At 46.1% G+C, this 25,192-nt stretch overlaps 1 protein-coding gene across 2 annotated transcripts in view; it reads right to left on the bottom strand.

The window, feature by feature from the left end:
• LOC308329620 (latent-transforming growth factor beta-binding protein 2-like) overlaps positions 1-25,192 on the bottom strand; it is a 125,284-nt gene that overhangs the window by 60,368 nt on the left and 39,724 nt on the right. For both annotated transcript variants that reach the window (XM_080784040.1, XM_080784041.1), the window contains exons 4-8: positions 14,079-14,302; positions 12,391-12,567; positions 7,778-7,969; positions 3,026-3,360; positions 1,101-1,203 (exon numbers count right to left, since the gene is read on the bottom strand). In XM_080784040.1, the coding sequence (XP_080640166.1) occupies positions 1,101-1,203; positions 3,026-3,360; positions 7,778-7,969; positions 12,391-12,567; positions 14,079-14,302 (1,031 nt within the window). The remainder of the gene's footprint in view (positions 1-1,100; positions 1,204-3,025; positions 3,361-7,777; positions 7,970-12,390; positions 12,568-14,078; positions 14,303-25,192) is intronic.

Here is a 25,192-nt window from a genome sequence, read left to right as displayed (position 1 = left end):
GCCCAACTGCCCCCCAAACAACTACAAGACTATGAGCAAATGGATGGTTCACTCTTTTCGTTTCCCTACCGAACATCAAAGGAGGGAGGGGAGGAAAACATCTGGGAGCCAAAAGACAATGTGCCGGCAACTTAAGAGGAATGGGAATCTGGCGCACCGAGGGAGACGCAGAGAGGAGGGAGGGTTTGGGGGATCGATGGAAGCTGTGATAGATGGAGGAAAGCAAGAGGGATGAAGTCTGTTTCTGATTAGGGTCCGGTCAGACATTAAGCAGGGAATGAGGTATGACAGCACACTGTGACAGCCAACTGACATCTCCCACTGCCAGGCGTGTCCCTAATAGGATTAAGGGTACGGGGACAGCAACAGGGGCAGAGTGGCCCTTTGAGTCACTACAATCAGCTCCCCAAGGGAGCCTCAATAAATAAAAAGCCCCTGGGGTTCAATCCCAGGGCTCTTTGAATAACAGCACAGAGCTGCCAGGCTGTGTGCGGCACACAGTGAGGGGCACCGCCACCCATGCAGCCAGCGGGCATGGAACCACCCGCTGGGTCTGTTTTTTAGAATCCACCGCAGCTCTGCCGGAGTAGGGCGACCGAACCGCCAACTGCTTCAAGGCCATCCCGGCCTCACTCTGCCCGCAGGATGGGTGGGCAACGCTGCCACCACGCAGCCATCTTCATGCTAGTAAATGTGTTTTCATTTGGGTCCCTCTTTTTGGGGCTTTTATGGAAGCACAAACAGCTTCATTTTTACAGCGGGGTGGCTGGGGAGTCACGCACCGCCTCAGCGGAGGGGAGGAATCTAATGAAAGCTACCATGTGTGTTGGGATTAAAGCATCATCATCAATCATCAGCACAACATTCAATCAACGCTAGATCCAATAAGTAAACACAACTGCTGTTGAGTTAAATGAGAAGTATCTTTGACCAAAAATAGAATAGAAAAGAAGATTTAATCCAGCATAAAGTGTTAAAAATAGAATAGAATAGGATAGAACAAAGTGGATTAAGTCATATATTGCAGAGCAGGACAAAGCAGAACAGCTCAGATAGGCAAAATGGCTGGTCTGTGTTAGCTTTCATTTGGGAATGTTTACCTGGTTTGGTGGGACATGTTTGGCACTTGTTCAAGCCCCAGGAGGCGCCCACACTGCCACAGCAATCATCCTGCTTGGTTAGGCCTGGCAGAGGCTTCCCACACTGCAACAAAACATCTGTGTTAAATCTCAGTGTTTTGGTGTGCGCGTGCAAGTGTGTGTGTGTGTGTGTGTGTGTGTGTGTGTGTGTGTGTGTGTGTGTGTGTGTGTGTGCGTGCGTGCGTGCAACACATACTGGTATTACTATACTTGTGAGGGCCAAGTCAGCACAAGTCAACACAAGTATAGTGAAATATACATTAGAGTCCTGCAACGGGTGGAGTACCCACGTTTGACGGGTGAAAAATATACTTCTATAAATTCATGGGGACGGGCGGTACTGAACTAAACACTTTAATGTGAAAATCAGAGAGCACTGTTTCCGCTCAAACAACGTCACTTTTGTAACATAACCGGAATGACATTATTGTGATGATTTAATTGGCTGAGCACGGAATGTGATGTATGATGATATTACGATGATAAGAGCGGGCCTCACTTCACACGAGTGTGATTGTTTTTATACACGACACTGGCATCCTTGCTACATGTATAACTCAGTCTTTAGGTATAGGGTTAAACTGCCGCAAAAATGGAATTCATAAAATTGGTGTTAAGTCCTCACAAGTATATACTAGTGCGTGGGTGTGAGTGTGTCTGCACTCTGCACGCACACATGATGACAACAGTATTGTTGAGTGTGTGTGCATCAGAGCGTGCATACATGTGCACCTATCTGCAAGGACAGAATGAACCAGGGCACATCTGAGTCTGGTTAGGCAGGCGAGGACATAAACACTGCAGTCCCAGGAATAGAGCTATGCATGCTCCTGGCATGCCTCGTTAAGAAGCTTGCCTAATTATTGTGAAGAGATTCCTATCAAACCTCACTTACTGGACTCCTGGAGAATGGAGATTTAAGCAACTTGAGAAGCAGCAGAAAGGACGTATATTTTGCAGATTATATTTCAGAAAACACCAAGTTGGCATACTGGCACGAATGTCAGTGGGAAAACTGTAGGCCGGTTCTTTTGGCATGCTAATTCAAATTCTATGGGGGTTCTCCAAAGCCAATGTGACTGGGAGGGAGTTGGACTGCGAGTTCTCATCGCAGGCTCTCTGCGAGAGCACGGCAGGGAAAATGGGAGTTGTACTCCAGCATAAACAATCGTGTTCGATGGATAATCATCTGCACTGTGGATCACTGTGTTATTGGGACTGGAAACATGGAGTCCTAAGGGGAAAACACAGCATCTCTCTCACAGCCAAACACGCAGATGCTGCATTAGATTTCGGATTAGCCACACTCACGCATGCAGCCTCTGTCCCGGCCTTCCCTAACCCTATGTGACCGAAGTCACGAACACACACACTATCTTGGTTTGGACAAAGTACAGTAAATCTCTGAAATGCGCCATTCTGTACACACAGATACATATACCCTCTGTGAAAATCCTCCCCTGCTGCGTCGCGATGGGAAGAACCACATAGGGGGGGGGGGGATTTCAAGCTTAACCTTTAAACCCCTCCCCCACCCACCACCTCCCCCCCCCCCCCCCCAGCTCGCCAAGCTCATCCTAACTCATAACATGCCTGTGGAACATGAGATAGCCAGTCAGTTCAGAGCTCGTAAATCCTGGTTACGAACATAAATCTGAGCCACAGGCCCACTTCCTGTGCTAGACAGCGTCTATCAGATGGGCAGACGTGGCTGGAACGGTATGCCGCCCGGTGGGAAAACTACACGTTTTTACTGGCCTCCATGCCATGCAGGCGCGAGCCAGAATCCCACCAGGTGGCCGGTAATCAGTGTGCAGCAGTGACAGTGTGCGTTGCATTATACACGCTGTATACTTTTCCTTATGGTAACAGTATTCCCTCTGTACCTGTCCATCAATGGTCTCTTGGAAACACCTCCCCACGAAGCCGTTCTGCCGGTTCTGTGGCCTGGCGGAGCCATGGTCGTTCCCGTTTTCAGGAGGGTTGACATCGGCGTGTCCTTTGGCGTGCTCGCTGTGATGTCCGTTCCCGTGGCCGTTCCCGTTCCCGTGCCCGGCGTGTCCTAATCCATTCCCAGAATGCGAGCGCTGCTGGACAGAGTGAACGCCCTCGGTGGCGGGGGCCGTCTGGCCGGGGCGCACCCTGGCGACCTGGTGGATCTGGACTTCGGCCTCCGGAGGGTGCTGAATGTGAACGTTCACCAGGGATGGGTGGAGAGAGACTGAGGGAAACAGAGAGCGTGCAACAGTACAATGTTAACCACTTGAACCATAGCGTTCCTATATTCTGGGGCTAACATTCGGCAATTGTATTGCATATTGGTTATTTTCGGTGAAGAGATTTGGTGCGGACAGAGCTGATCCTGATCAATACAGTACGTCTTAGTTTACGTTTAAGTATAGAGTTTAAGTGGTTAAAGGTGAATTACACTTTATAACACTTTTGGGGGAATTTTCACATCTACTGTACTCTGGAATTTGTGTGCAAACCCTAGCCAGTTTTCCGGTGGCTTGTTTCAATATGATTTGAGCGAATGCCAACCCCCTCTTATCTTATCCTTATATTAACATTGGCTAATGGGAGGGCGGGCCGGCGAGGCCGGTGGGCGGCCAGGTCATGGCCATGTCACTCATAAACAAACCAATCTTCTCTTTATTGACTCGACGCCTTATGTTGTTCAATTGGAAATCAGCCATTCCCCAACCTCATTGACGCTGGGTCGGAGATGTGATGGCACACTTAAAACGCTCAAATATTCCACCAGGGACTCTGTCCAGGTCTGGCAGCCATTTTTGGATTATTTTAAACTCAAATCGATGCTCGGGTATAGGACGGTGAATTACTAGTTGGTCAATTTCTGTATGGCAAGTGACTTTATCAATTTCCTGTTGTTATTGTTGTTGTGTGTGCCTGTGTTGTGTTTCTGTATTACAGTCTTTATTTAAGGTATTGTTAATGTATTGTGCAATATGTAGTCCAGTGGTGTATGTACATATGTATTTTTTTATTGTTGAAGACAATGTATATGGGCACAAAAGGGAAGGGACAAAAATCAAAGCCCCCGACACTATGACTCAAGTCAACAACAACTAAACATAAAATGACTTGTCTAGTTCTACTGGATCTCTTCTCCACTAGTCCCTCCCTGACATTTTAGTCTCGTGTTATCTAGTTTGAATTTATTGATGAAATTGTCAACATATTTAGTCATAGTTTTAGTCATCATAGCCTGGTTTTTAGTTTCCATCAGTGAAAAAAGCTAGTAGACGATTTTGTCAGTTTTAGTGAACGACATCAACACTGCAGTGTAAACCAACCAACGTGACTGTTTCTCATATTGGCCTTACTGTATGTGACGACCTTCATCTTTCGATTAGTCATTTCATTATGTTAATATTTCATGCTGTTTGGTCGCTTTCCGTTGCTAAATGCAGGAAGTAGACCTAAGCAGTTTAAGTGTTGAACTCAATCATGCATTTCATTGCACAACTTCTGATGCGGGCATACCTGGTGGAAAATAACATTGAGAATGTCTGTGGATGAACAAGACTTTTTTTTTGGAAGCGATGGAGATTTCTAGTTCCCTATCGATTCAAGCTGGAATACACCGAAGACGAGCTGGATCATTTGCAGGCTGATCGTGCGAAAGCGATTCAGGACCAGGCTGGGATCGGTATGTGGACCAAGGAAACAGGTCCACGTTGGACATTTAAAATGAAATAAGCAACAATGAATGTTGACAGGTTCATTAGAAGGAACGAGAAGCAGGGCTGGCGTGTTTACAACGAGTCCAACGTGGGCTTTGATGGGCTTTGAATGGGCTTGCTATTGGATGCCTGGGGAGGTGCTTTGCTCAAATGAATAATTAATATGAATTCTCTCATTTTGACCTGAGAACAGATTCTAAAAATGTCTGTTTCTATGTCAGTGGTTCTTTGATTTTTCAAAAATAGCAGACCTACAAGCTTGTAGATCTGCTATTTTTTTAATAGCTAAAGTATAACATGCTTTGAAAATGCAGGCGGCCCACCCATCTGACACTTTTAAGATTTTCAAGTGGGCCCTGATCCACAAAAGGGTGAGAACCACTGGTTTCTAGTGTATAGTTTACAGTTGGGACTAGAGTTTATAGTTTCAACGTACTGTATGAACAGTGCCAGCAGAAGCCACAGCCAAGGGATTGAAGGCTGTGTATGTATACGTACTGTACTCTGAGAACCATCAACAAACATTTCACACAAACTTGATTTCATCATCACATTATGACATCCAAATGGGAAGAGAATGAAGTGCGAGGAGGCACTAACAGAGACGTCCTTCTCAGCCACTGGGTTAAATCCAATCATGTCATTTTCGAGACCCAAAACAGATTTGTTGAGGAGTCTTGGAGATGTTGCAACGAATGCAAGCGTGGTGAATGAGCGCCTTTGTCCATCTGACACCGGAGAAGCATTTATCTTGCAGGGTGTGCCAGGGCTTTTTCCCAGAACCCTGACCTGCTCTCCCCTCTCATAAATCACTGCCTCGCGGACGGAGGTGAGTGTGCGGTATAGGCCAGAGAGAGAATACACAAATGCACCCTTATCAAATAGAGCAGAACGGCGAACCATATTTGATATCTGCTGCTGCGTGACGTCTTTACTTTGCACAAGAGTCTGAGTTACTCTGCCTTTATTTATGAGTACACTTCATGTTTATACTGTATGTGATACTGTTTCAACCACTCAACCCATTTTGGGCAGGAACCCCTTTTGATGTTATGCTTTAGCTATTGAAAAATAGCAGATCTACAAGCTCATAGTGCGCCACCGAGTGCTGCGCTACGAGCTTGTAGGTCTGCTATTTAGAAGTATTTAGAAGATTTTTTTTTTTAATTTCGAGGTCAGGCCTAAATGGGTTAAGCCCTGTTTTACACCTTGTCATACGCCGGGGTTGTTGCTATTCTGGAAGAGAATGCTTGTAAAATGTTGAAATAAGAAATAAATGTACACTTTCTCCTGTGCTGATGGTTAAAGTGGTTAAATTGAGAGAGGAGACACTGCCGTCTTGCATACTGTACGTACAGTGCGGTACGCGTGCTGGAACGTCGAACGTTCTCTTTGATATTATATCACGTCTAACAGCTGCTCCCCCTATGCCACTGGTTAGAACGCCACTCTGTTTTCAATATTCACGTCTGTTGATAAAAAGGAGTTTAGTGTGTGAACAACATGAGCGCTTCCACTGAGTCACCCATTACACATCCAGCTCAGAATAGATTCTGACTTTCACTGCTGGCCCCGAGAGTCACACACACACAGAGACACACTTACTGGTAACTGGTCTGTTGCACGTCAGGGGACAAAAACAATAACAACAACAACAAGAACAACGCGGCGACGCAAGGAACAGTTAAGTCAGTCAGCTAAATCAAAACTTTCCAAGAATGTCAAATATAAGATCGACACAGCCGTGGTTGATAAAAAACGGATCTATCTCTGGGGAGTTAGCGGCGGCGCGGAATGAAAACGTTATTAAGACACTGTCTTTTTAGGCTGAAAATGAAAACCCAACACGGGTTCTAATAACAGCATGCCGTCCCTATGGATCTGTCATGTCATGTTGATGACATCATATTGATTTAAAGTTATTTCTATTCAGCATATTGATGATGTCAGCAATGCCCAAATATGGAGGGACGGTGTAGTGTGGAGAACTCAGGACACACATGGAGTAGCATTACAGTGTGGAGAACTCAGGACACACATGGAGTAGCATCACAGTGTGGAGAACTCAGGACACACATGGAGTAGCATTACAGTGTGGAGAACTCAGGACACACATGGAGTAGCATTACAGTGTGGAGAACTCAGGACACACATGGAGTAGCATCACAGTGTGGAGAACTCAGGACACACATGGAGTAGCATTACAGTGTGGAGAACTCAGGACACACATGGAGTAGCATTACAGTGTGGAGAACTCAGGACGCACATGGAGTAGCATCACAGTGTGGAGAACTCAGGACACACATGGAGTAGCATCACAGTGTGGAGAACTCAGGACACACATGGAGTAGCATTACAGTGTGGAGAACTCAGGACACACATGGAGTAGCATCACAGTGTGGAGAACTCAGGACACACATGGAGTAGCATCACAGTGTGGAGAACTCAGGACACACATGGAGTAGCATCACAGTGTGGAGAACTCAGGACACACATGGAGTAGCATCACAGTGTGGAGAACTCAGGACACACATGGAGTAGCATCACAGTGTGGAGAATTCAGGACACACATGGAGTAGCATCACAGTGTGGAGAACTCAGGACACACATGGAGTAGCATCACAGTGTGGAGAACTCAGGACACACATGGAGTAGCATCACAGTGTGGAGAACTCAGGACACACATGGAGTAGCATCACAGTGTGGAGAACTCAGGACACACATGGAGTAGCATCACAGTGTGGAGAACTCAGGACACACATGGAGTAGCATCACAGTGTGGAGAACTCAGGACGCACATGGAGTAGCATCACAGTGTGGAGAACTCAGGACACACATGGAGTAGCATCACAGTGTGGAGAACTCAGGACACACATGGAGTAGCATCACAGTGTGGAGAACTCCCGAGGACTAACAGCGCTGAGTTATCACCTTGCTGATTGGACAGAGGCAGGGTGTACATGGAGTGGGACGACGGGTCATCTTTGCGGCCTTTAGGGTCATGGGGACGGGCGGGCTGCGGAGCGGGGAGGTGGCAAAACTTCCCTGTGGAGTTGGATGGACACCAGCACTGGTCCCGACCGATGCAGCGTCCACCGCTGAGACAGGGAATCTGACAAAAGACTGTGGAGAGGGATGGAGAGAAAGACAACAGAGAGAGAGAGAGAGGGAGAGAAGGGGAAGGGGGGGGGAAGAGATACATAATTAGGTCATTACCAGCAAGAGAGAGAGTGTGCACATCAGCCAGTATTAATAATTGCCTTGATTTATGTGTCTTCGTACACAGAGGCCCATAGCAGTAATGAGAAACAGGAGGGCTGGTGCTAATAGGAGGCCTGACGTGGATTGGCTCATGTGTTCACAAATGGTTCATAATAGTAATACTAGCAGCTAACTGTTCCCCCGGCCTGAGCTCACCAGACACCTTGTTCCACATGAGCTGTAACAAGTTCCAACACCCCAGTTTGATATGCATTAGGCCACGCGTGGCCCCCTTTTAATCTCTGGGACCCCCATCTACAATGTAAAATCCTTTCTTTAGTTCATTTTGTACAAATCAATTTTACACGCCTCAAGTTACAGATACTTAAAGGTCCATTTGCTTCCTAACTATCAATCATTTAGCTCGGGGCCCCTTGGAACCCCGTCAAAGGCCCCTGCGGGTCCCCGTACCCCAAGTTGAAAACCTACCCTATCCAGTCGGCATGCAGTAATAATTACAACAGTGAGATCAAGGGTTCAACTGAGCAATAATTCATCCAGCAAATGACTAAGTATGTAATTAGAATTATGCATCATTGGAATGGAACACCTGCCTTGCTGACAGTGCAGGGTAACAAAAAGAGATATATAATCCCAAATAGAACATTTCAAAGGAGAAACAATTGGTTCTCGAGAAGATAAGAAATCCTCGCTGTCAGTGCCTCACTGAAATCCTCACTGTCAGTGCCTCACTGAAATCCTCACTGTCAGTGCCTCACTGAAATCCTAAACGTGTTTTGCCTGCAGTTGATTTATGTTCTGCATGTGAGCATTCAAAGGGAGCGAAGGAGAGAGACAGACAGATAGAGACAGAGAGAGAGTTAACACAGTGAAAGCATCAGTGTCAATTCAAAATGTATTTGTAACTAGTCTGAGAGTATACAAATGTAACAATTTGGTTATATTTGTATACTCACAGAGAGAGAGAGATCGAGAAAGAGAGGGAGAGGGGGGAGAGAGAGCGAGAGAGAGGGGGGGGGGCAGTGTTAGCCAGATGGTGTTTGACAGAGCTTTCATGGCCCCTTTCGCTGGTCTTATCTTGTGGTATCTGGTATTGGGGCGGGTGGGTGGGGTGGGCAGGGTGTTTGGTTCTGTGGGGGGAGGTTGTGCCAGGCTAGCCCGGTGCCCTAGATACCTGGGACCACTCCCGAGTAGCTCTGACCTGACATCAGTTAACTCCAAACTTCAAAGACGGGCCAAATGAAAAATCTACACAAACGTGGCCGGTAGGGGTGGGGGCACTTTATTTGGGCTGGGTTTTAAGCTGACCTCAGAAGTTCCGTTACCCTACAACATCAGGAGTACTGTACATACTGTACATGGAACCCTGCTGTGAAGCTGCCTCATTTGTGACAGACGGACGGATGAACAAACAGACAGACAGACAGACAGACAGACAGACAGACAGACAGACAGACAGAGACAGACAGAGACAGACAGACAGACAGACAGACAGACAGACAGACAGACAGACAGACAGACAGACAGACAGACAGACAGACACGGTAGCAGGGCACAAGCAACGCAGTCCACAGGAGCCGGGGCCGGTCTAGATGGCATGTAGGGAATGAGCACCCTGTCACACAGCATTAATATCAGCCAGATCAGACTGAGGAGAAACAAAATAGACATAATAATAGACGGGAGGGAGAAAGAATGCACTGCAGAACTCTCTAACTCCCGACTGCAACTGTACAGTGGACGGACACTTGCAGTCGCGGAGGTAAATTCAAACTCAGACTGACTTTTCTTTTTGCAGTGAGTGGGGAGGAATGAGAGGTGCAGAGAGGGGAAGAGAGAGAGAGAGAGAGAGAGAGAGAGAGAGAGAGAGAGAGAGAGAGAGAGAGAAGAAAGGAATAAAAGGAAGAAGAGAGCGTGAGTCGGTATCCAGAGGCAGGAAAGGCTCCTGTGATTAAACATGCTGGCTGAATTATCAGCTCTGAAGGGCTATTAATTCCTCCCAAACTGGGACGCAGGCCTGGCTATGCATGCTCTGTCTCCCCTGGAGCCTCACCTCCGCATGGGGCAGCCACTATTCTCAGACAACAACTTTACTGTTCAACACAGGGCGCCATTGAAAAATAGACCTTGGTCTGATGGTCTCAATGGATTCCCCTGAAATAAATGTTTCAATCAAAACATGTCTGTCTGTCTGTCTGTCTGTCTAACAACCATTATATGCCCTATTGTGTCTGTCTAACAACAGCAACATTTTATATAATTTTTTTTTTAAGAATGACATGTGGAAAATAGAAACATGCACACAGTCACACACACACACACACACACACACACACACACACACACACACACACACACACACACACAAAACCATACTGACTGGAATCACTTCTCACCCAATAAAGAGACTTAGAAAGCCCGTCTAACGTTGCCCTTTAAAGTGTTGTTACACTGTGCGTATCAGGGGAGCCTCTTGTAATTACGCACCGCTTTTTTTTATCCGCCCCGTGTTGGGAACATAACAACAGCATGAGATAACTGTTTGCCGGCCACTCGACATTCCTCGACGAACACGCCACCGTCGCGGCTCAACCGTACGAGACGGGGCGAGCGCTTGGACGGCCCGCGAGCGAATCTCCCTTCTTAGCACCCTCTTTAACACATACTTTACATAATCAACACGGATTTATCGAGAATAAAAAGGGGGCATTAAAAACAAAGTGCTGCTCCGGAGGAAGGCGTATAGGTGCCAGGAATGTAATCTCGGTGAAGGGCCAGGGGCCCGCCGGGCTCAGCCCCTGCTGGAGTGTTTGGAATATCTTTAAACACGCTCCAGAAACCCATTAATGGAAGCATAAATCTGGAACAACAATCTGTTTATGTATTCATAACTCAGCCAGGTCCTCCATGACGAGCGTTGGCGCGGGTAGTGTGGAATGCCGGCGGCTTGCGTGTGCTTGTGTGAGTGTGTGTGTGTGTGTGTGTGTGTGTGTGTGTGTGTTATCTGTAGGGCTGCATACCTAGTCTCCGGGCAGTGAATGGAGAGAGCCTTGTATGTATTGTCTGTGTGCCATTCATGCACAGCACTCACCACTAATTAGCCAGTTAGCATCATTAGTGTGATTCTTAAAGGCTGATGAGAGAACTAGAATACAGGCTCTAGCCATGATGTTGACCCCCCCTCACTCACTCACTCACACGCACACGCGCACACGCACACACACGCACACACACACACACACACACACACACACACACACACACACCCCCACACACACCTCTCTCACACACACACACACACCTCTCACAAACCCACAAACGGACACTTCTCTCCCGTGTGAGTTGGGAGTAAAGCCCCCGGATAAATGGCAGGTTTAATGTAATCCCTATAAAATCCTGTTCACGCTGCTACTCTCTCTCTCTCTTTCTCTCTCTTTCTCTATCTCTCTCTCTCTCTCTCCATCGTTCTCTCGGCTCTCCCTGCAGGGAGCACGTTAAATGGTTAACGGCGGGGCTGCGCGCGAGGTGCAAACCACAAAGAAGACAGGGCTAAGTGTTGGGAGCGTGGGACCACCAGCTCCACGTGTGTGTGTGTGTGTGTGTGTGTGTGTGTGTGTGTGTGTGTGTGTGTGTGTGTGTGTGTGTGTGTGTGTGTGTGGTCGGTGGGTGGGTGGTTGGGTGGGTGTGTGTGTGTGTGTGTGTGTGTGGTGTGTGTGGTGGGTGGGTGGGTGGTTGGGTGGGTGTGTGTGTGTGTGGTGGATGGGTGGGTGGTTGGGTGTGTGTGTGTGTGTGTGTGTGTGTGTGTGTGTGTGTGTGTGTGTGTGTGTGTGTGTGTGTGTGTGTGTGTGTGTGTGTGTGTGTGTGTGTGTGTGTGTGTCTGTGTGTGTGTGTGTGTGTGTCTGTGTGTGTGTGGGATTAAACTCCTTTTACAGACCCTGCTGTTAATCTGCTCTCCCCTTTTCTGTCTCTCTGACAGTCTGACAGTGAGAATGTTTCTTACTATCACCCTTAGATGTAATCTCCTCTCCTCTACCTCGTCTTGTATTCACAACGGACGGCAGGCCAGTGGGCACTGAGTTTGTCCAAACAGAATGAGGGAACACAAAGAAAGAAAGTTGGGGTGGAGGGGGGGGACAGAGACAGAGACAGAACAAGAAAGATGGGCAAATGAGTGTGCTTGTGTGTGTGTGTGTGTGTGTGTGTGTGTGTGTGTGTGTGTGCGCGCGAGCGTGTGTGTGCGCGAGCGTGCATGCATGGTGTGTGTGCATGTGTACTGTGTGTGTTGGGGGGGGGGGGGGGGTGGGTGGCATTTTAACACTCACAGAGTCTGAAGCCCTGGTTCTTGGGCTGCGGCGGCGGCTGCTGGTTCTCACTGTAGACCGTGGTGGTGTCTCCCTTCTCGCAGCTGTTGTGGCAGCGTCCGCCCGCGCACACCCGGCGACAGAGCATGGGCGTGAACACGATCTTGATGCGGTCCAGGCCGGAGGTCAGGTTGGCCCCTGCGGGGGGGAAGCACACGCAGGCCGCCAGGGTGAGAGCGAGCGGAAAGAGCAGGGCTACGCCGGAGACGAGCTGCATCCTTCCTGGCCGTACGTACAGTATCCTTTCTGGCCGTACAGTACAGTACAGTACAGTACAGTACGTGCTGCGACACACTCCACCAGGCCCGGGGCAGAGAGGCGAGGTTTATAAGAGTGAGAGAGAGAGAGAGAGAGGGAGAGACGGACGCATGCCAGCGACTGGGCAGTGGCACGTTGTACGCTTGGAGAGTGATGTATGATAGGGTGGGGGTGAGGGCGAGAGTGCTATTAGGTATCGGGCCAGCCTCCAAGCCTCCTTTTATCATGGAGGGGGGGGGGGGTAGAAGGTGTTATGGATGAGTGTATGTGTGAGAGAGAGTGTGTGAGTGAAACTAGGGCGCTTTGACAGCCCTGGTACAGACTGAAAACTATAAAATAAAGAGAACGTCTGATAGGGGACAGCTGGACAGCTGTGTCTGGAGGATTGGGTGGCACAGAGGGCATGAAATTGGGATAATTGGGCATAATAAAGAGGCTGTGTTTCATATTGTTGTTTCTGTGTCTGCCAGAGTGTAGTAGTCACCATGGATCTCTAGTTCAACACAACATACAGGGGAAGTGATTCAGACTGAGAGAGTATAGGGAACTCTCTTTTTATAGATATGAAAAACCCACAGGCATGAAATCAATGCACACAGTATTACACATACAATATGTGCACGCGCATGCAGGCGCGCACACACACATTCCTCTCCAGCGGCCCTGTCTTTGTGGAGCTGAGACAGTGTATACTTCAGAGTGCCCCCCTCTCTCTCTCTCTCTCTCTCTCTCACACACACACACACACACACACACACACACACACACACACACACACACACACACACACACACACACACACACACGCGCACTCCCATCTCTTTTCAAGTGCTCGGCTGGGATATCAAACTTCTGTTGCTGGAGAGAAGCAAACCACAAAAGGGGGTGGGTCGGTGGGTGTTTTTTTTTTCGGGGAGGACTGCAGTCTGGGTCTGAGCCAGGCTCCATTTTTGTCTGTCTATTGCTCCATTCAATGATGACACCAGCGGATGTGTATGTATGCATTGTAGCCTGAACACATTATGGGCCAAAATGGGCTGTATTTGTTTTGACGTGACTATGTAAATGTTAACCCATTCTGACCGGGCACCCATTTTGGTGTTGGCATCATGTTATGCTTTAGCTATTGAAAAATAGCAGATCTACAAGCTCATAGCGCGCCACCGAGTGGCGCGCTACGAGCTTGTAGGTCTGCTATTTTTGAAAAATTCGAAGAACGACTGACATTTTTAGAATCTGATCTCAGGTCAGAATGGGTTCATCAGACCAGTGTGTGTCCAGTGGAAACCTCGTATGAATCTGATCTCAGGTCAGAATGGGTTAAGTATGCATGCAAAGTGAGCGAATCGCAGCGCATGGTACTGTATGCATGTGAGCTCTTTTAACTGTACCTGCTGGTTGCACAACTGCATTGTTGTGCTGCTGTCCACGGTGCCCGTTAAGGGAGTGCCCGATGGAATGAGCGTTCCTGCTGCTATGAGCGTTTCCATGCCCGTTTCCATTGGGCAGAGCGTTGGAGGTGATGGGCTCGGCAGAGGAGGGGTAGCGTTTCACAGTGCGGGAGGTCCCAGTCTGCTGAGGGGAGGAGTCAGGGGGTCCCCGTCTCATTTGGGTCCTGCCAATGACATCGCACAACACATGTACAGTATAATGAATATCATGTTAACATCATTTAACCCAGTTCTTTTACATACAGGCCTGAAACACAGACATGCCTATTATTGTCTCCACCAGGCCGAAGGCATGGGGAGAGAGTATGTTTTGCACTCTGTCTGTGTGTGTGTGTGTGTGTGTGTGTGTGTGTGTGTGTGTGTGTGTGTGTGCGTCCATCCGCCCAGGAGGCGAACTGGCATCTGGCCTGGTATACCAGTCCATACTCCATAATGTGATCTGCGCTGGACTTGAACCAGTGACCCTCTGGTTCCCAAGCCAAGCCAGCAAGCCTCCTCCCCCCCTTTCTTATGACCTCAGATAAAAAGCTAACATTGTGCCAGAAAGCAACGCCCACAGACGCAGATACACCCACAATCAACCTATACACACACCACCGTGTAATCCACTTAAACACTGTGACCACGTGTAACATAACATCATATGCCTGAGAGACAAACATGCTGTCTTAGGTCATAGCATTACTGGTCAGAGCAGCTGCTGTTATAGATGAAATGCAATGATTTGGACATCATCTGTTTTAATTGAATCAATAATATCATATCCTCGTTAAAGCCTGTGGCGCTCGACACACATCTGCTGTAAGTCATGGAGGCATGAGCTTCACCTAATTAATCAAAGATTCTGTTTGGTATTAAAGACATTTCATAATAGAAGACCATTCAACACTGATTAACAGAAATTAAAGCATCCAGGCGAGAAAAGTCTTGCAATCCCCCCCCCCCCGGAATTGTGCATGAATGTATGTACATGTGTGTGTGTGTGTGTGTGTGTGTGTGTGTGTGTGTGTGTGTGTGTGTGTGTGTGTGTGTGTGTGTGTGTGTGTGTGTGTGTGTGTGTTTTAATCATATCCTCCCACCAGGGCTACAGAACCATTCCACCAGTCATTGTACCGTATCTGTTTCGACTGTGACGTCCCAGAGAGCAACATCCTGCGCAGTACAGGGGGCAGCAGGAAGCATTAAAACTGGGGTCGGAGAACAAGGATCCGGCCACAGAGTGCACAGAGCACGTTTTTCGCCGGCGAGCATTTAATTTGGGTTAATTACCCACGCAGCGGTGGGGCAGCCTGGATGATGCTGAGCTCATGTGAGTCACCTGGGGGAAACCTCTGCCCCAACAGACCAGCCAGAATGACTGACTGACTGACTGACTGACTGACTGGCTGGCAGGCAGGCAGGCAGGCAGGCAGGCAGGCAGACAGACAAATAAACAGCCCTACCTGGGGTCCTTCTCAAAAAAAGCCCCCCACACAGACACACACACGTGAAGGACTGTTGGGATTCAGAACATCTGGATCCCACAGCTCCGCGCTGATAGAGAGCCAGCGGAGCAAGACAAAAGAGGAACCAGCCTGGCTACATCAGACAAGCACACCTGTGGCCCTGCAATGCCTGCCAGTCTGTAATCAAACCGCAGATTAGGAAATAAACCAAGCATTACCGTTTATTACGTGCGGTTTAAAACCACACACCACGTATTTACACATTAAATCTCAGTCTCAGACACAAAGGCAGACACAAGGATAATCAGACAAACAAACACAAGCAAGGTCTGCTTGCACAGAGTATACATAGTAAACGAATGTGTGCACACGCATGCTCACACACACGCATACGCCCACTCCCAGCTGTGCCAGACGCAGCACAAGCCTCCGCATGTCTCTTCATTCACAGAGCACAAACCACATTCCAGCCGCCTATGTGACAGGACGCTAAATGAGAAAAAAAAAATGACCCACACTGGGCTGGGTTCTGTGAAAGAGGACGTGAAACAAGGGAAACTATAGATGTGCTTGTTTCAGTGGTGTGCTGTCGTGGTGCTGAGTGAGGCTGGAGGTGGCCTTACCATCCAGAACCAGCCAATCGACGTCATTACAGGCTTTTTTCCACTGCTGACAGTGACACCTGACCTGCACGCATCCTGCACCATTTCCTTGGCTGGACCAGATGTTGCATGCACTTTCTCTCCCTCTCTCTCTCTCTCTCTCTCTTTCTGTCCATCTATATTTTTCCTCTCTCTATCTTTCTCTCTGTCTCATCTCTCTCTCTCTCTCTCTCTCTCTCTCTGTCCATCTATATTTTTCCTCTCTCTATCTTTCTCTCTGTCTCATCTCTCTCTCTCTCTCTCTCAACAGCAAAACGATTCCCTCCCAGCATGAGCTCATGGCCCTCCTCGGTGACTGCAGATCATAGGGTGGAGGGGGCAGGCACGGCGCGGTGTGCACGTTTGATGTCATCATTAGCAGCTTCAAGGTCCCGGCATTCTAACGAGATAGGATTCCCCTCACCTTGTTCTGGGTGGATGGAAAAGCAATCTGCAAAAAGGCCTCTGCCAGTGCCAAGATTACATGAAACACATCTCAGGGAGAGATGTTTTTGAGGTATCCAGTGAGAGCCATGCCATTTTAATTAAATCACAGACTACGGTGGTATGTATAAGAAGGCTGCTGTAGTAGGAACATATGGACTGAAGACGGAAACAAAGCACTGATCATAATAGTGTGTGTGTGTGTGTGTGTGTGTGTGTGTGTGTGTGTGTGTGTGTGTGTGTGTGTGTGTGTGTGTGTGTGCGTGCGTGCGTGCGTGCGTGCGTGCGTGTGTCTGAAGGTTATAATAGTTTTGTTTTATTAATTTGTTTTCTTCTAATTCAGTTAGTTTTAGTTAGTTTTAGAGCGGGTTTGCTAGTTTTAATTTAGTTTGAATTTTGGTGAAAATGCTTGGTTTTAGTTTAGTTTTAGTTTAGTTATAGTTTTTTTCGTTTTTTGTCAGGTATAGGATTAAAAAAGATCAGAGTAAGTATTGTGTAATAAAACCTAAAAATATATACCATTTACAAATATACAGTAAACTCAGCAACAAAAGTTCAGAAACGTAACTTTGGTACTTTATTTCTTCACTTTGAAATACCAATTGGTATTATGTTCTATATAATTTTAATCGTTGATCGTTGTCACCTGTACAACGAGGTATAGTCTGTATAGATTGTAAGGATCGGGCATTCGTGGAATGAGCAACACAGCTAAACGTGTGGATACCAAAAAATGTGCCAAAATCGCAACTGTTTGGTATACCAACCTTTGCTTTGAGTTGCTTAGTGGATTGGATGATTGCACTCTCCCACAGTAATAAGGAAAAAACAACACTTGGTTCTGTTGGTCGCACGTGCAGCACTCGTACAGCACTCCAAGCTGATCCCACAAGTGTTCAATTGGATTGAGGTCTGGACTGCAGGCCATTCCATCCTCTCCACTCCTACATTTTGGAGGTACTCTGTGATCCTGGCTCTATGGGGCGAACGTTGTCATCCTGGAGGATGGTGACATGACGTTAGGTCCAAGATTCTGAAGATATGGGATCGCCACTGGCTCCAGAATCTCACTGCATTGAGATTGCCTTTAATGATGACAAGTTCTGTCTTTCCCGTGAGAGAGATACTGTTCCATATCAAACCAAGCTGTTGTGGCAAGGGAAAATACCAACCACTTGCCATTTTGTGTTGCTCATTCCACGAATGCCCGATCCTTATACAATAGCCTATACCCTTCCAACGTGCTCCGCATATTTTACGATCATCCTTTTCCACAAGGCACTTCCTTGCGTCTCTCTCACTGTCATATTCAAAGTAATCCCATATTGGACTGTCTCTTTCTTCCAACTTTTGCCATTTTTCCAAGTAACATGCAGTCAGTTTCAGGCAGTGCAGAATGTAAACAAGCGACGTAAAGCGTGGCTACTGTACATGCTGCCGTACAGTGCTGAAAAATATTAGGGCTGACCTTCGATCACGATTTTGATGATCGGCGCTTTGAAAATAAATAGTTTCGATCGTCGACGCTTCAAAACGCCATGTAAACGAAAGGCATTTTGCTTCTCTTCAGATTGAAACTGAAGTTGTGAATACACCAAAAAAAACACCACCCGATCGTAACTCTTAAATCAATCAAACCCTCTAGGCTCTCTATGGAACAAAAAACAAATAAAACGTAATAAAAGTAACAGTTTGGCTACCATTCAAAACAACACACGCTGTCAAGTGTAAACGAAGTAACTAACAGATTTTTTTTCTTCTCCTCTTGCCTATAGCCTATAGCCTATACCACACTAACTTTGTGATCAACCTTCTTAATGTGCATATATCTCTGATGCGGTCCGTCCATGTGACACCTAGTGTGTACTTTCCTCTTGTACCTCTGTGTACCCGTGTGAAGTGAGGGGCGCTCTTATCATCCTACATCATCATGATCATCTCATACTGGCATTAGAATGCCTGCTGCACAAATTTGGCGGACATTTGATCCTAATTTCTCCTTTCATTGTCGATGGCAAATATGAGACGATGCCGTACATTTTCCCTTCCTTGTCAATGGCATTTAATGTTTGTGTTGCGGACATTTTACGCCATATTTGGCGGACATTTGACCTAATTTCTCCATTCATTGTCGATGGCAGATATTGAGACGTGTGGGGGAAAAATCTGTATCCCTCAAAAAACAAGAAGCTAAATGCAAGTGGGTGAACTGAATGGTCCAGTAAGCTTTTTTGGAATGAAAGCCTTACAGTAACAATGGTTCTCGTTCTCCTCCAGAGAACCATTGATATAGCTTTGTAGTACATAATTGTTTTCTCTTGAACTCTCTTTACCTGAACAGTCGTTTGTGGACAAGGGATCGTGGCATTTACTCTAACCTTGCGTGTCACTCTGCATACATACTGTACGACGAACATGATCTTGGTTTCATGTGAGACCATATAATGTTCATCATGTATCCAATTAAATGACTTTGGTACAGTCTATGCACTGCGTGTAAGGTTCAATGTAATGTGTTGTTATCGTGAAATGTGTTACATGTGTTTAGGCGTTACATTAAAGGGTAAAGGAATTGCCGCACCAGTGCCAGATATATCTGGGTCCAAATACTTGATCAAAGCTCCAGATTATAACTGATAGAGAGGAGAACTCTGACCGAGACGTATATTGGCACTAGTTGTTCACGCTCATCATTCCTTTCACATATGTGGAAGGTAATTAGAAGTAAATCTATCACATTCGGGGAAATTGCAAATCACAGTGACAGCCAAAATCCTACACTGTGTGCAAAACAACAATGCAAAGTGTCCAACACACTACAAAAGTATAACTTCGCACGTGCCGCGCTAAGAATCTTTGAACCCGTCACCACATTACGACATTATGCATATGAGTTCTCGTAAAAAGAATGATGGACAGCACTATCGTCAGTTCCAACTCGCTGATCCAGCCGCGCCCTCTGACCCAGATGAGCTGTATCAGGAGGGTGTGTGTGTGTGTGTGTGTGGGGGGGGGGGGGCAATTGGGGGCACATGTTGCTGAGAACTGGGGAACAGTAAAAAAAATAATAATAATAAAAAGAAAAAAAGAAAAACAACACCACAGATCTTTAATCCTTTTGCTGTATCTAATAAACCATGCTGTTAATAGAACGCAATGAACACCACTGCCAATAAGCCAAATGCTCTGCAAACTTTGAAGAGAGGCAGGGAAAAGTGATGCTTCCGTAGAGGCGTTTTTCTTTCCTTTCTTTCTTTCTTTTGTCTAAAAGAGTGTCAGGAACAAAAGTCATACTGGGGGCTTATAACCCCCCCCCCCCACACACACACACACACACACACACACACACACACACACACACACACACACCCACACACACACACACACCCCCACACACACACACACACACACACACACACACACACACACACACACACAGTCACAGACACACACACACAGACACACACACACACACACACACACACACACACACACACACACACACACACACACACACACACACACACACACACACACACATACCCAGTTCAGCTCCTCAGAGACTGTTTACATCTGAACCCATCTCCCTGGCGCACTCTGCTCTATAAGCTCATAACATTGTTTATCTATAGGACTGTGCAGCATGGGTGACAGCTGATCCACTAGCTATAGAATATGTACCTACCTATCTCTCTACCTCATCACATGGAATGAATCATATTTGTCAACTGAGACTAATGTTTCAAAAACAGACATCCTAGTTGCGTAGGGCTTAGAGTGCCAAGTGGCTTGGATTGTGATATTAAACAGTTTTTCCCTCTGCACTTCAGTCTCGCCACAACCCTACCTTGGCAAAGCTAATCTTTCATCCCAATTTGTTTGAAATTGAAAATACCAATGTAGGAACTCACATCTAATGGCTTGGAGAGTTGGCTTGTGGCAGCTAGTGCAGAAAATAGAACTGATATCAAGAGATCGTCTGGAAGTTGGAGGGAGACATTTGGCTTTGCACAGACTGTCTAAACAAGGACGTCTGACAGCAGGCAGAAGTGTTTGCCATCAGCCTCTCTGCGAGGGTCTTGCCACATGCAACCCGGCAACTCCCAGCCTCAGGGCTTTGCTCTGCCAGACTGCTCTTTGTGTTAGGCCTTTATATTTAGCATCATACCGGACATGACCTCCAGACAGACTAAAGTCAAGACCCTGGAACATTCTACAGCAGTGTTTCCCAAACTTTCGCGACCCATAAAAAACGGGTCCATGACCCAAAATGGGTGACGGGTAAATATGCAGAAACAATAGAGCCAAGCAAAAAAACATGCCAAAGATTACAAAGCTTGCGGCATGTAAGATTGTGTATGATGCGCACTATTTTTTAAATGCTTAAGTGGTGGGGGGGGGGGGGGGGGGGGTGGAGCTGAAAAAGGATTGGGAATCCCTGTTCTATAGTTCTCTGAAAAAGCAAGAAAAGAGCTGTGTTACTGTGTAGCTGCCTGACTGAGTCTACCCTCTTATTAACTATTTAAACACGTTTAATGGCTCTGTTTACCTCTTTCTGACAGAAATCCCCCAAAAACCCTCATTACATAACAGTTGCTTGTAATTAGGACCATTCTAAGTCTACTTAGTACATGGTAAATAAATAGATTGTAAACTTGTGCACATTTACCTAATTCATAGAGAGCACAAGAGATCGTAAATCATTTCACAGCTGGAGAGTGAATGTGTGGATGATCACACTAATTTGGATGACAACAACAACAGAATTCTGGCAAACCTGCTAATTGTTATTCGATCGCACAGACAGTAACCTAAACAATGGAGGCTTTGTACATCTTGTTCTCTGCAAGCACTCAGTTTGGCACCAAACTAAAGGTAGACATATTGGTGTATTTGCAAATATGAAGCGTGCAAGAGCTTGTGGGCTCAGCAGTCCACTCTGTGGGCGTTTGGACCACAGCTACGCAACCTGGCGTCATTCCCATCCTTTAACATGCACCTCCGCGAGGAACAAGAAGGACGTTTGGAGATTTGGACATGCCCTGAGTGTTACTTTAAAGGGGGTGTCAGTGATTTCAGTCAAAAACCCTTAGGTTTCGTTTTTGCCTTGGGACACAAGCTTTCATCCAATCAGGATAGAGAACAAAAACGAAACCTAAGGTTTTTTGACCCCCAGGGGTTAACTGGGGACAGGGAGGAACTCCTTATATGGTCAGCACACTCTATAGTAGAGAGGATTATCACAACAAAACAAAAAAATAAGTGATATTTGAATTAAGTGAAATCACTGACTCTACCTTTAAGGCAAAGGGTCCACAGAGTTTACTCCCACGGCAAACTGTTCCTATTTTGGGCATATCATTACAGGTGAACATTTTCAAAAACAGCAGATCTACAAGCTATACAATTGATTTATTGCACTCTATTATTTTAGAGCTGAGGCTAGACTTCTATGACAAGATCTGAGTTTGTGTGTGTGTGTGTGTGTGTGTGTGTGTGTGTGTGTGTGTGTGTGTGTGTGTGTGTGTGTGTGTGCGTGCGTGCGTGCGTGCGTGCGTGGGCACGTCCGTGCGTCTGGAATCACGAGTTTTAATCTCGCGCTGGAACATTCATCACCAAACTTTGTATGCACAGTGCCAGTAGACAACAGTAGTACCTTTGCAAAACCAACAACAACAACAAAAAAGCTTTATAAGCACATTTTATAATGGGAGCTGCGTTGCACTGAAACCTTGCCAAATGTGGAGTCATGTGTCATAAATATGTCATACAGTAGATGGTTGATGTCATAGGGTCCACATTGGAGCCATGCTGAGATCGACTTTGGAGCCATGCTGTTTACATGTGGATCCTGTTGTCCAGGTCAGCCATGAATATGGCTTTGAATTGTGGTTATGCACTTGTGATTTTACAGAGAAGTGTGTGATATACAGTAAGACTAAAGTATCTACGCCTCAAAGCTTGGAACAGCACAATGTCTCTGAGATGAAGAGGCACTTTGATAGCATGTATCGTGGTATGTACTGTACCGTACATTAATCATATCACAATGTTAAAGAATGCTCTGAGCAGAAGGCTTTGGTTCTCCACAATAAAGCATGTAGACACATGGGCAGCAGAGAGCAGACCTTGAAACTGGGCCCAGGAGGCATTTATTCGAAGAACATGAGCAAAGAGACGCACGCTTTAGCAACTCCTGCTAATGTTATGTATTCAAATCCCAAAAGAGCTATGAATCTTGGTCATCGCCTCAAGAACAGAATAACGATGCAACTAGGAAAAGAGGAAGCATACCAAATAGTCAGACAAGATGCTATCATGAGCTAACTAGCCTATAGTATAGAGTCTACTTTGCCAACTTTTTTGTTTACATATGCGATAAGGAATTAAGAGATAATAGGATAATCATAATATAGGGTGATTTTCTTTTCCTTTGAACGGATTTGATTGATGTCCAGCTTTGATCTGGCTTTGGATTTGGAGAAATTAAATCAAGTCTTTGGTCTCTCCTAGCAGGCTTTGTGTGTATTTTCAGAGGTAAAAGAAGTGTCTGGGAGTTGAGAATGTATTAATCCTTTTTTACCCACCCAGCCAGCCGGAACACCAGACCAGCTGCACCACCAGTGGTCAACCACCACTGTGGTCACACATCTCATTTCTCGGGCCTTACGCAAAGGCCCCTCATTCACCATTCAACCACTGAGGTCTCCATGTGTTTCTCTCAATAAGATCTCAAGGTTTGATCCTGAGCATGCCACAAAAAAACATAATATCCCCCACAGTTCTTGGGGCATTTTTACGACATTGTTGTTGCTTGTTCCTCATGGCAACAAGGTCAAATGACGGGAGGGTGCAATGTTGGCGTTCATTTTAAAATTCTAAAATAACAACACCAGCCTCTGTCACATCAAAGCCCAGCCTTAAATTACAGCCTTTTGTGAATGTTTAATCTCTGGTGGTCAGTGCTATAACCTAGCTAGAGTCTCAGCTGTTCTCACGGCCAGTACTGCTAGGGTGGGTGTGTTATATCTGCGTGTCAATGGAGAATTACATGATCATCTACTGTACTATACATACTGTATCCCCTAAAGAGTCATTATTGGTCGTTTGGCTTCAGAGAATTTCAGTGACATCGCCTGCCTGAACAATTAATGTACAGTAAGGATAAGGCACATCCGCATTATAAATTTACCATGAAGTCATATTTCACCAGTTCCATGTGGATTTAATTAGCGACAGAGACCCAGTGCTTGGCTGGAGAAAGATCATTACGTGCATTATCAAAAACATTGGGCTCTGGTGGAGCAGTGATTAATTAGTTGAGGAAAGCTAAGAGAGAATTCTTCTAGCCATTTCTCGTTGTCCCCTTGCTGTTGATCACAACCTCATAAGGCAGCAACGTTGTTTTGCAGATAGACAACTAGCTACTGTGGCTACACTTCAGAGCATACACCTCAGATGGGTGCTTAGCTTGAGGGTGGTAAGGTTAATGTGTTTTCGACAGCGCAATTGATGGGTTGGGAACTTTGACAAAGCAGCGGAATCGTTACACCTGGTGCTAACAGGCTACGGTTGGCCTAATGAAAAGGAACAACAAACCACTGGTTTTTATTGGTTGTGCAAGAGGGACGTAATGTTTGTTTGCCACCTATATGGCTGTCATTACTCAAACTTGCACATAGTCTGTCTTCCAATTTGCTCACTCATTCACAACTCACTACATAGCTACAGTAATTCTATATAGTTCACTATAGGTATAGGGAATGATTCAGTATAACAACAAATATGTTTGGAACACATTATCGGTCACAGTATAGCACCCTGGTTGGGAGAAAGAGAATTCTAACAGGTTTTTACCTGGTTACTTGCACATTTGCACTTAACACCAAACTTGAATATTAAGTGATTCACAGTTTTTTTTATATATTTTGTTTTAGTCTCCATGTGATTTAATGTGTCTACGCTCAAGTCTTACCAGTGTATTGATTTACTGTGGATTTTGGAGTGTTTTTATGTCTGGAGCACTGGACCAAATTAATTTCCTCGTGTAGGATAATAAAGTAAGATCTGAAGTCTGATGTCTGAAGATAGGGTATCCCCCAATCCCCTGTGTCTGATCTGTTGCAATCATGAGTGCAATGGAAATGCTAACCACAAAAAGCTAACAATCATTTGTACTACTAATGGCCCCGTCAAAAAAGTGATCAATTAACCATGAACTTTATCTTCAGTAATTAAAAATAATACTATAAAAACGTCAACTGAAACAACATTTACGTACTCACCACAGTCTAACTGACTGCTGACATGTTTGTTTGTTGCGTCCCCTTTTCACCCTTTCTTTCTTTGCATTATGGGACATTTTGGGCTAATGTATAGTGTTCATCATTTGTTCACTACATTTTGAGGTCTATATTGGGTAATTTGTATTGGACTATATAGTGATTTAAAAAAAGGTTATTGAGGTTTGGAACACCCTACAAAGAAACTCCCTAACCATATTAAAAACGCTCCCTCCCTCCCT

Source organism: Protomyctophum bolini (genome assembly GCF_963924005.1).
Source record: "Protomyctophum bolini genome assembly, chromosome: 15".
Taxonomy (NCBI): domain Eukaryota; kingdom Metazoa; phylum Chordata; class Actinopteri; order Myctophiformes; family Myctophidae; genus Protomyctophum; species Protomyctophum bolini.
This window is presented reverse-complemented; position numbering and strand designations above follow the sequence as displayed.